The 12,945-nt window shown below is 46.1% G+C and overlaps 1 protein-coding gene across 1 annotated transcript in view; it reads right to left on the bottom strand.

Annotated features, from left to right (window-relative positions):
- Positions 1 to 12,945, bottom strand: part of LOC142569095 (uncharacterized) — a 126,988-nt gene that overhangs the window by 20,058 nt on the left and 93,985 nt on the right. The window contains exon 4 of the mRNA XM_075678601.1: positions 9,454 to 9,696. Coding sequence (XP_075534716.1) covers positions 9,454 to 9,696 — 243 coding nt within the window. The remainder of the gene's footprint in view (positions 1 to 9,453; positions 9,697 to 12,945) is intronic.

Below are 12,945 nucleotides of genomic sequence, written 5' to 3'. Positions count from 1 at the left end.
AAGATGACGTATTTGAACGCGGATTCCATACCGCACAAGTGTACTCAACGATTCGTCTAAAATTTTCCAAGTAAAAGACTTTGTTAACCTTAGTTAGCTGTTTGAGTTGTTTACACCAAGTGAAATTCTGGTAAGAAATAGATAACAAGGTATTTGTAATGGCATACTTTCTTTGCAGGAGCGCTTTAAGTGACATTAGTGGGCATAACAAGAGAACCCTTACGTGTAAACGAAACAAACTGGCGCTTTTGAGGATTCGGATGGATTTTCCATTTTTTCGCACCAGCGCTGTGTACGGTCCAAGTAATGTTAGAGCAGAGAACAGATACATTGTTAACGTTGCTATAAACGACAAAGTCATCTGCGTACAGTCGTACTGCGCTTTGAATTTCGTGTGCTATGTCATTGACATAAACTGAGAAGAATACATGTCCCAAAACTGGCTGGGGTATCGCAGATGATGCACTGACGCCATAAGACAAAAAACCATTTACTAGTACACGTTGAGTTCGCCCCAATAGGTAGTCATGGACCCAACATGCTCTTGAGGAGTGTATTCCAAGAAAGGCTAAGTTGTGTAGTAAGAGTGTGTTTGCGACCAAGTCGATAGCTTTCCTGAAATAATCGAATATGCCGCAAATACGGCTGAGTGAATATGCTCAATGAGGTCAAAAGAAAAAAAAAAAACAGGTCATTGCTGAATTCAACTAAGCAGTTGTGTCACGCAGGATATGCCGGCTTTGAAGTCGTGTTGAACGTTCTCAAAGTAATCATTTTGCTCTAGATAATTCATTATCGCGCTGTGAATAATGCGTTCCAGTGATATGCAACACACAGGAGCGAGTGATATCGGGCGATAGTTTGCGTGTGAGTTTTTGGTTCCATCTTTGTCAACCGGAATTTTGTCAGCCTCTTTCCATTCTATGGGCAACGAACCAGCGCCTAATGTTATGTTAAAATAAATAAATAAATTAAGGATATTACATCACAACATGTATACAAAACAAACGTAGGGATGCCGTTAGGTCCGTACGCAGACCTTACTATTAGCCTTCTAATTAATTTTACGGCAACATATAAGCCATATGGACTTCAGAAATAAGTTCCAGAATTAATTCCGTGTATTCCATTAGTTAGATCGTGAAAATAGACTGAAAACACCTATTAAAACAGCATACCTTCTTATTACAGACTATTACTGTAGCAACATCCATCTCTTAACTCGGAACAAGTACGTGCTCCCGGCCACTAGATTTCAAAAATTTTCCCAACTCCTTCGACCTGTCTTGCAGATTTGAGCCAAGTTAATAAAGAAAGCATTGTTTAAGGAACCTTAACTTTGTCTCAATTTCCTCACCAAGAGCTGTCCTTATTTCATACACCCGCGGGTTCTGACTGTTCCTGAAGGAAAGAACAAGGTGACGTTTTTTTTTTTTTTAATTAGCTTTCTAGCCTCGTTATTCATCGAGTGTTTGTCTTGACGCCTTCTCGTCTCTTGACTTTAGAAGGCACAAAATCATTTATAAGCTTTATCAATTTAGTTTTAAAGACATCCACGTGTCATCGTTATCGTCGTAGTAGCTTGTATTTAAAAACTGAGGCAAATATGATGTGACTTCATGTGTTAACGATGCACAGCCTCCTTTACCATAAAAATGAGCAACTTCACCAGAGATGACCTTCAACACGCACGGATACCATTTTGTCCTGTGCATTCAGCGCCTGACTATTACCAGTTTTCAACTAAATTATTTTGAATCTATTGCTAAACCTGGAGACATTTAAGTATGGTGGTACGTATGATGCTCCCAGCGCATTACTGAAACGGTAGGCGTAGTCCACATTTCCAAATAATTGTTTCTAATTTTGTGTTTCAGACATCTGTCTGTACTGGTGCAGTTTCTCGCAATCGAACAATTAGCAAGGTAAATTGTTTTAAAGAATTGTGATGCTCAGCCACTTAACAAATGCATTACTGTGTACATATTGAATCGATTGAACAGCGGTTCAAAATTGAACCGACTTCGGCTTTATCACATAGCTTATCACAATTTTCGGCGGTGTTTTTCTACAGTTACATGGCTAGCCGAAATTCTACATGAAATATTCGTAGTACCAGATCAAAAAGGGTAACTCGAGGTTATGTTTTTAGGCCTCCAGAAATCATTCAATTGAGCTCATCACCAATACCTGACACGAAGTAATATGTTCGCTGGCTTGCGCTACATGGAGCTATAAGGAGGCAGACAGCAGCGCGTGTTGGTAGCGTCGTTGTTAGTGTGGCCGGACAGGGTAAACATACTTGAATATCTATAACCCAATAGAGAAAGTGGAAGTTTTGGTATTATTTATTTTTTTAAAATGTACACAGCCACTTTCGTATACGCTTAACAGGGTGAAGGCGAAAGCTGTCCCGCTCACGACGCATTCATTACATTACCTTAAATTATAATATAATGCGTTGTCACTTCTAACCATTTGCTTTGTCCCACGAAAGGTCGCGAGTTCGACGCCAACCAAAGGTCGCGGGTTGAAGTTCCTCCATTAACTATACCTCAACACCAAAGAGAGTGTATTCGGCTCCCGTCCTCGACGATGTGATGTGGAATCAAACTTAGAGATGTGGCCGGTTCGCCTATATCTCCGTGTTGGGTCGTGGGTTCAAGTGCCTTAATCAACATTGCCTTAATTAAGACCGAAGTCGCGGGTTCGGCACCCGCCAGACGTCATGGGCTCGACTACCGTCCTTAACGGTGTGAATTGGAATCCAACTTGATGATACGGCCAGTTCGCCCATATTTTTTAGTGGATTCGACTCCTACTAGAGGTCGTAGGTTCCAGTGGCTTAATTAACTCTATCTTACTGGGTTTTAATTTGACCTTAATTTGCACTATCTAGCACCGCAGGTCATGCTGACGCTTACTTGCCCGGCTTTGCGCTTTCTTATAATAAAATTGATAGCCTAATTCACCTTAATTAACATCAAATGTCTTGGATTCAACTCCTACAAAGGCCGTGAGTTTGAGTGGTTCAATTACCTCTATTTTACGGCGTTTTGATTTGAACTTTATTAACTATGCCCTAATTAACACTACAGGTTGTGCTGACGCTTTTTTTACGGCTAATCTTCGCACATTCTTATATAGAGACTGATGGCCTAATTCGCCCTAATTAACACCAAAGGTCGTGGGTCCTTATTAAATTAGTCTTAATTACCACCACAAGTAGTTAGTTCGACTGCCTATTAATTTTGGTGCCACAACGACAGACCGCCCAACGCCGGACATTAGATTTTTTTCCCCATGAGCCGGATAAAGCCTTCGCCTTATTGAATATCCAAATAACGTTCCAGCGGCTCATACGTCTTAAAACGTGTCCGTACTTCTGATTGCGATCATTCACTGTGAGTCGGCAGCGCAAAAATACCGAGCGATGCCCATCAGTATAGCCCGGCTATTGTGGCCGGTTCCAGCGATTGTTTCGCACAGAAGTGACTAATCTTAAGACGGTGTCACTGCCCTGAACCATAGCACAGAAGCTCGATGCTTGACTACTAACCCACGTAAGCCTCTCTAATTTTTTGCGTTATTACGCTGGAGCAGAATTTTCAGAAAGGCAACCACTGCAGAAATTAAGCGTGACAGAAACAGTCAAAGGTCATGCGAGCACGCGCAGGCGTCCAACAAAGACATCCAGTCCGACGGTGTTTCTTGCGCAGTGTACACACTACGCGCACATGCAGCAGATTTCCCCGAAAAGATAAACGGCCGAGTGCTTCACGGTGGTTCAGCGTACCCGTCGCTCCTTTTAGAGATGCCTTTGACCCACCATATGAAATGTTCATGTCACTTGCCCTGCATAGCCATTAAATCAGGGACGAATTCCTGAAGTGGCGGAATAAAGTCGGGCACATCAGCGCCTGACGCGCTTGTCGCATTGTACCCTCGCACACCAACATTTTACTTACAAAAAGTGAGCGCGCGCATATCATGGCTCACCATGATATGCGCTATCGATAAAACAAAACTTGTTTGAAAATCGGAAAGTGTTGGCTCTCATTTGCGCGCAGCCCGAAAGCGCGCCACGATGACTGTCCTAAATATAGGCCACCAGGCGCCTGTAGTTGCCACGGGCTCTGCCGGTGTTGAATGTTGGTTGAGGGCGCCGTTGCTTGTGACAGCTTCCGATTTCTCGTTTTATTTTTCTATAGACGAAAAATCAACCAGTGTTGCTGTACTCAATGGCAAGGGGGCTTTTATAGCGAAATGTTCGTGCATAAAGGACACGGATATGTTTGCTGCACTACTAGAACGGTGCGTGTCGGAGGTAAAAGGCGATGGCGATGAAGTGCAAGATCGACAGCCTGCTTTTTCAGGTTTCTCGAACGGTAATTGCTGCCTAGTTTAGATGAAGTATCGTCCCAGTCTATGAGCAAAATAAATCCGACGAAGGGATCATCAATTAGATAGAGGACATTCAGGTGCCATCACGAGTTGTGTATAACGAGCACACAGAATTGTTTTCATACCTCTCACTCAGAACTTCATCTCATGTATTCATAGTTTATTTTACATCTTGGATTATTTGTTTTCCTTTCTTTTTGCGTGTTATTTATTAACCAATTCATTTTATTTTATTTATTGAGTCATATTACCACCCGATTCGTGGCCTATCCCCCTCAGTTGGTTTGTGCCATTACCCGAGGCTTCCTCATCATCATCATCATAGCCACTGCCTGATTGCTACGATGCAAGTTTTCCAACATTTAAATGTGTGATACACTCGATGATATACTGCAGCTTCGAAATATTTTGTATTGTTCTTTACAACCACTAAGCCGTGTTGTCCTATAGTAAGACATGACGCCATTATTTATACTGACGGAGTACTCGAATATAATCAAGTTTTTTTTTCAGGCAATAGTAACTGAATACGAGATTAAGAATACGAATTTCCGCTCGTTAAAAAAATACTAGGCAGAAAAAGTTCCTGAGTAAAAATGCCGCTTACTCTGCGCGTCGGGCGCGTCGCATGGCAGCAATTTACGCATACAAAATTGAGCGCACGCATCTTAACGCTGTCGACGAAGGAAAAATAAGTTGCGGGACGACTACCCAAGCCTAACGTTGAAGATCGATTACGAGAAGATCAGAATAGGAAGAAAAGAACCTGTGAGCATTTGATTGAAACTGTTGCGAAAGACTATGCACTTTTCATATGTAAATATATAATATACGTATATGTGTCTATGTCTGCGTTACTGCATAATACGGTAGGCCAATGGCCGCTTACGAAGTTATCGCTGGAAATGTTTTTGTTTGTTCTTTTCTTTAAGTATGCGAGGCTGCACTTGCCCCGGAAACGTTTTTCCGAAGAACGCTTTAGTGAAATATCAGTGGACCCAATCCTAGTGTGAATTAGCTTCCATATAAGTATATTAGCCGAGCACTCGAGCCAAGTTACGTTTCTGACTTGGCATGTACCTCATGACGTACTATTGCCAACATCACGTTGTTGCCTTTAAATTGGTTAGGCCCTCGCAGCTGCTGTTACGAGAGTGCCAGTGGGAAAGAAATTAGAGTAGAGGCCTCATTTAATTATGTCCATTACCATCGCCAACTAAATGGTGCTCATGGAATACACTCAGCAACACACTTCAATTACAATATACTATATTTGAAAGCCATTTAAGAATGCTACATACACACAAATAAATTGAAAAAGTCCAAAAGTCTGGGCCAAGGACACAGGCAGTGGCTCAGGATTGTTCATCTCGTTTAGCTCCCCTTCGGTGATGCCACCCGTGTTGTTTGAGCCAGAGGTGGGCGTGTTGGTGCGCAGGGCCCCCCGGGAGGGCTTGCTCTTTTTGGACGAGGGCAGCCGGGCGGCCAGGCCCCGGATGGTCTTGGGTGACGAGCTGCCCTTGTTGTTCTCCTTGACCGAGTTGGAGCTGCTGAAGAGGCGCGAGCTGCGCCGCACGCTGCTCAGGCCACTGGGTGGAAAGCTGGTTGGAACAGGCGGCGTCTGCAGCAAGTTGTTGTTACTCGACTGGCTGAATATTTGTATCTTTGGCGTGTTCAGTCCTTGAGGCTTCCTTGCAAGGTTCTTTTTGACTGGAGGGCAGGCTTGCTTGGAGATGGTGTCCAAAATGCCCTGTGAAGTGGGTGTGACATAGGCGAGCATGCCACTAATGGCTGTTGGGGGCACGGTGCCAGGCGTGGAGTTTGACAAAGGTAGCACACCAAACGATGCTGACAGTGGACTCAGGGCCCCAGGTCCTCCCGCGAAAATGCTGCGTGCTCCCTTGACAGCCGAAAGTGGTTGCATCTGCTTGCTACGTTTGCTGCCCAGGCAGAGGCTAGTGATGCTCTCGGGAGCCAGCAGCTCCGGGGTGCTGGTCATAATGCCAAGAGGGGTAGTGTCTGGGCAGGACTGCTGGGGCGTACTTGTCGTCACCGTTGACCGCATGACCAGCAGTGGTGCCTGTGATGGTGGCGTTGAACCTGCTGACAGCGGCAGCACAGACACCTTGCCCGCAGCTTGTCCGCCAGGACCTCCACCCTGGCCACCCAACACCTTTATGTCATCCGTAATGCTGTCAATGTTGGTTTTATTAACAAAGTTGACAAGAGGATTGCTTCCTTGACATAAACTGAAGTTTTCAAGAGATGAGACATTAAATATATCTGTAGGATTTGGCGATTCTCCTAGGTTTATGAGAGACTCATATGAGGACCAGAGGAATGGGTTGAGCTTCAGGCTTTACTTGAAGGCTTCTGTTGCACGGCTGACGCGCTCTGTTTTCGAACACAGTTGTCCAAGCAGAGCTAGGGCAAAGGACGCAGAATCCCCGAATGTTGTGACCGTCTCATCCAGGCCTCCCTTGGCTGAGCAGCGCGATGCCAAGCCGACATCAGCATCGAGGGCCGACTCTGCCTCGGCAAACTTGCGTAGGTCGACGCAGCAGCGTGCCAGGAGGAAGCGGCTTTGGGGCGAGCGGCAGCCACGTGACCGCAGCAGCATGTATGCCGAGACCTTGTTCCCTGCCCGGTAGTGGCATGTAGCTAAAAGATGCAGGCTTTCTTCCGTGTGCACTTCTGCATAAAGCCGCTCTGCGAGAAAGATGGCATCCGAGAATGCATAGTGATTCAGGCAATGCCATATGGCTGCCTGAACCGGCTCTTGGACTATCATGGCCACTCGTTCTTTTTACACCACAATCCGATCCAGCCTGTCTTCTTGGTCGCATCCACAATCACACAGAATATGAAAAAATTACTAGTTGAACGTGATTTTGCATGAACACGGACATTCACCCGCCGAAATGCCGTCTGCTTTGGGCTGGACGAACCTGGTAGCAGAAGAGAAAAGATACGGTTGCGTGTTACTGAGTCACGACGAGATTCAGTGTCCCTAACTGCACGTGTTATCTCTGGCCGATACAGGAAATCGAGAAATTCTTACACCAGATCCAAAACACTCTATGGTAGTGAACTACTTTTTGAGGGTTTCGGCTTTACTGAAGCTACTGACGACGTGTTCAGCACAGTTAATCGAATACAACTCAGAGTGCCCATAATGCTTTACATTACTTTAAAATCAGTAAAGTGAAAAAAGTGAAAGTGAATCTAGGAAAGAAAGTTTTTTAAGGAAGTAGTTTTGCCTTAGGAATAGTAAGCTGATGACGAAACATTAGGCGGTGTAATTCTAGAAGAGACGGGTCTTGTAATGCACAAGGGCAGCGTACTTGACACCGGTCCGTGCATGTACTTCTAGTTACTTCGAACAATCCCGTATCAGAACCTGAACGGTGAATTGAAACGCTGTAACTAATGCTTTCAGCTAGCTGCAACGCATTTTATGAGGTAGGCAGTTAGGAGTTGTTGAGCGTTGTGTATATGGCAAATCAGCTCTGCGGACCCCGGTAGGAAGCAGAAAGGTTTACGAGAGGAGAAAATGTCGTACACCAGACTGTAGGGCGAATCTACAAGCTTTCCATGTTCTTCGACTTGCCGATTACTTCGTCCTCGTGCTGCGGTTTGATGGCCTTCTAGTATAAATAGCTCTTATGGTAGAGCGACCGCCACGGAAACGAGTTGGACTCGAGGTCGATCTTCGGACCAGGACGAATTTTTCTTCTATTTCGAGAATTTCTTTCTCAGAAGCTCATGTGCGTTTCTTTTGCATAGCTTCGTGCTAAAGTGCGGAGGATTTTCCCTTTCCTACTAAAGCTTTGCCGACAGAAGCGACTCTTTATAATCATAAGATCGTAATATTTCTGTAAGAACATCATTGACTGCCTTATGGTCAAGGGACTGGGCTCGCGCAAGAATGCGGAAGCAAGGTCGCTATTGTGACTTTGGGTTGGCACACATCAGGATAATGTAGAGCTGAGCGTTCCCAACTTGCACCAGCAGGGTGTCTGTTACTTCTGCGTATTTCTTAAAGCGAAGCTTCAATTGCGTCACTGGTGTCAGCGTCTGTGTGGGTGTTATCGTACGAAAAGACCCAAGCGGCACGAAAATATAGATTGGTTGTGGTACTGCGGATTCGAACTACCCACCTCCGGGTTGCGAGAACACTACGCTAGCCGATTTAGTCACTGTCGGTTCATCATACGCGACATTTAAAGCGGGGTTTTATATGCGTGAAGAAATAGACGCAGTGCAAGGCGCGAGTCAATCATAGGCGCCCCCCTCCTTCCGGAGATGGGAAAGCGTGTGAGTCAGATGGGGAGGCCGCGTTTGATTCGTTCTGCCGAAGAGCAGGCTGGGTTGCAGGAACACCAGTGGGAGCGGGCCGCTTGTCGTGGGTTCGGCCGAAGAACCGGCGGCGTTCTATGAACGCCGCCGGGAACTTATTCGAGGAAGGGCACCTCGTTGACGTGCCGACCTCGCCGAGAAGGAGTGCGAAGCCGCAACGTTACGACAACGAAGAGCCGCGGATTCAGAGCTTCACTTGCACCCCTCTTCACAATAGTGATAGGTCGGTCAATCTTTTTTTTTAGGTAGTCTGCCTTATTTTATTTCCTTTTCTGAATATTTGCAAAATAGTTGTACGCCTATTTTGTTCGCCTATCTGAAGTTGTATGGGACTTAAGGAAAACCTGCCGTACACGAACCAGAAGTTTGCTTCTTAATGTTGGTAGATTTACACGTTCTCTTTCTTTTGTGCATTATATTTTCAGCCAGGGATTGGACGCTTATACACCAGCCTACAGCGGTCTCCACGGGTCAACATCTTGTGTTGAACTTGGGGAAGCATCGGGAGCCTCTATTTTGAAGGAATAGCACACTCCGGCTAACACTGTTCATGCTGACGCATTCAGAGTACACAAATACCTGGACTCAGTTCCCAGTGTCTCTTTCGAGAGCAGTCGGACAAAATGAAATGTTATTTATTAAGGCAGCAGAAGTTCTTCCGTGTTTTTGTTGTAAAGAAGTTAGTCTTACCTCCCGTGTAGCCTCCAAAGGCAGCTGCTTCGAGTAGCCACGCCGCTCGCGTCACTATTGCCCTCAGCCTTGATGGAGTTCGGCATCCTCAACACACACGGCAGCGTGTCACGCAGGTGGATGTGGGGGTTCCAGCCCAAGACGCCGACGCTGTGCTTGGGAGAGGCCACTCCGCCACGCTCGACAACCTGGTGAATCTTGCTCGCGCCATCTTCCACGCCATGTGTAATAGGCTCCTCCGACCTGCGTTGACGACACATGACGATAATGAACACGTCAAGCAAGACTTCGCTTAACGGTGCAGCTATTCCGGTGAGGCGTTTCCTGGTTTAATCTAAGTAAATAGCGTCTACCTAATCAGAACACTGATATCGTAATCTATCCGGGAAAGATGAAAATAGGTCCTGCAGTTCTCGCTGCTGAGTTTTCGTTGCTTACCGTGCCAATATTTAAGAAATCACGACGTGCAGAATTTCGTAATCTTAGTTCTTCAAGTGCAGCTACCACGTAGTAAGATCTGAATAAGAAAATAAATTTAAGAGGTTTATAGATAGCCGAAAAATATGTGCCAAAAGTAACTATGTATTTTCCATTGTGTTACGAGCTTCATGTCCAGTTGCGACCGCAATGTGCTCTGGCAGCCGCATTATACTTCGTGATTATTTTCTTTAATTGTCTTCATTCAGGCACAACTTTATTCAAACCAATGAAAAAGGAACGTACATACATATATAAAATAATAATACGTCCCCAGTTAAATGGGATTATTACATCACATTCCACGTGCTTTTTTTCGCTTCCTGGGCACTTTCTCGTGTCACCGTATCCTGCCCTTCGGTAACGTGTGCTACTTGGTATTCCTTCACAAAATGTTCTAATGCTTGAAGGATGTGCTCCAGACAGTGTAGATATTCTAACATATTCATTAAAATGCCACAAGCATCAAATTCGCTCCATTGTATACAAATCAAAACAATTTCTTCGTTTAGATGCACCTCAGTAAGACCTACTGAGGTGAAACTATCCTATTAGGAAACGGGGGATTTAAGCAGAGCTGGAGCGCGGACACCTAGAAACTAATTAAAGGGACACTAAAGGTTAATATTAAGTCAACGTGGACTGTTGAAATACAATCCCAGAAGCCTCGAAACGCTTGTTCCGTGCGAAGAAGATACTTATTTTACTTATTCTGAAGCGTCCGCGTACCTCTAGCGCAGTTCAAATCACCCGCCCTCCGGTCGAGGAGTATTGACGTCATGGTCGCATAGTGACGTTGCGCCGTCGGTGAGTAAAACGCCTCCCGCAGACGGCGCACGGCTTTTCTGCATAAAACACAAACGCGCGGCCAGAAACAGAGCCAAGACAGAGCCGACAGTAGCGCGAAAGCGGAACTGTGGTGGCTAGCGGAAGGGAAAGCGCACGACGATAAGCTGGTTCTTTATTTTATGACGCCAACTTCGACGCTCGTTGCAATGGATGACCCTGACAACGACACATTAGCTCGCGACGCTGGGCTCGAGTTCAGCGATTTAAGCACTGATGAACGTTACCTGCTGTTGAGGGCTCGCGCTGCCGGCGTCGTTGCGTACTACTACGACGACGGCCTGCTTTGAAAGGCACTTCACGCGACTTCAGTAAGTGGGCGTTAACTCGTAATCCTCTGGACGAAAGTGCAGCGAGCACACTATGACATTTTTCGGCTCTTTTCCAACGCGCTGTGGCAGAGGTACGGTACTTAACCACTTCGAACGGAGAGGTTCACTCGTTGGCACACGGTGATAAGTAACGTTGGATTCGCCGCTGCAACTGCCCTTGGCCAAGTTCCGCGGACCGTTCGTGCAACCCTACGACATCACATGGACGTGGCATTCTCGCAGCTTGTTCTAAATGCAAGTTTCGCGAGCCAGCAAAATCAGTGCAGCATGACGCGATAAAGAAACAACTGAAACTCCAAAGCGCGTGCGGCGCAAAGTCGAGCGCGCAGAGTCGAGCGAAATCAAAACCTTTCGATCACCCATACTATTCAAGGGTAACGTCAAAATGTTATTTTTTCTTAGAATCGAATAGAAGTTGACAAGTAGCATTTTCTTCCGTCTTATAATCTAATGACATTATCTTTTTAATACGAGTAGTTGAGTGCTAGTGACATAAATTATGATGAGGAGTGCTTTCGTCATCGGGCTAGTACCGGGATGTCGCTGGGGGGTCTCAAATTGTGTCATGCATTTACCTCAATTTCTCGGTTACTAAAGCTCTGTTTGCGATTATATTGACGCCTGCTCACCTCCGCCTTGGTTCGGCCCGGTATTGCACTTTCTTCGGGATCGGCCCACGTATGGGGAGCGCTTAACGCCTTCTTCGACGCTGTTTCCCATACGAGTGGGTCAAGTTTGATCCGTGACAAGAGTAAGACCTAGATTCTGTCCATCAAGCCATAGTTGTCTTCCCTTTCGGTGGTCCACTGGGTATCCCCATGCCACCGCAGGGGCGTTTAGGTCCCCTATGATAAGCAGAGGGGCTCCCCTGGCTACTTGATCCGCTTTGGTGAAAAGTCGTAGAAACCTATGTTGTGGTTTGGGGCTGCTGTACACATTGAGCATGAAGAGGCTCTGTTGCGTGCGCCTTGCAGATGGGATGATCTCCAGGAGGATGTGGGCTGCTGTATCAATGCCTGTGTGATGCTGTATAACCAGAATGCTTCGCTTAACCAGTGTGGTTACTTGGGGCCTGCGGTTATCATCACAAACTGCGGTGTATGCCGCATATCCCGACAGCTTAGCCGGTTCTCCAGTCTCTTGTAATGCGATAACATCGGGGGAAGTTTGTGGTACGAGAGAGGTAATGTATTGCTCTAAGTGCGCTTGTTTTTGCCGGAAGCCCCGGCTGTTCCACTGCCGAATGCAGTAGATAACTCGTTCGGGATCACTCGCAATCATCTTTGTCGTGAGGCGAGTACGGCTTCTTTAGGGGACCTGCTTTGGGACGGAGTAGGGTGCTTTCCAATTCTGTCAAACGGGTGTTGTGATTTTCAGCCAGAGGCGCGACCATGTCTTGAAGCATTTTGCGCATGTCGTCCAATTTTTCCGGTCGCTCCTATTCTCTTGCCGCAAAGGCTTGCTCAATTCTGGGCAGTAGTAGCGTTTCGAGTTTCCCAGTAAGGAGGGTGTCCATTGCGTGTTCGAGAGCCTTTGCAATGGAGGCGTCGAGCAATGTGGCAAGCTTACAGTCTAATGCTTCGCAGAGGTTGCGTTCTATCCGTTGTTGCAGCTGAGTGAGGGCCTCACAGCTTACATTTCCTTCTTAAGTGCATGCTGGTGTTGCTGTTTTTGAGATTGGTTCGAGGGCTTTGCGTTTGTGCGGAGTTGGTTGTTTGGTGCTTTGCGGGCAATCTATTGCAGGGACAGGAAGGATGTCTGAATTTGATGGTAAGTGTTTGGGTTGAGTGTCTGCACAAGTTGTGATTTCAGCTTAGCGTTTTCTGTCTTGAGGTCT

The sequence above is a fragment of the Dermacentor variabilis genome, chromosome 1, assembly GCF_050947875.1.
Source record: "Dermacentor variabilis isolate Ectoservices chromosome 1, ASM5094787v1, whole genome shotgun sequence".
Classification (NCBI taxonomy): Eukaryota; Metazoa; Arthropoda; class Arachnida; order Ixodida; family Ixodidae; genus Dermacentor; species Dermacentor variabilis.
This window is presented reverse-complemented; position numbering and strand designations above follow the sequence as displayed.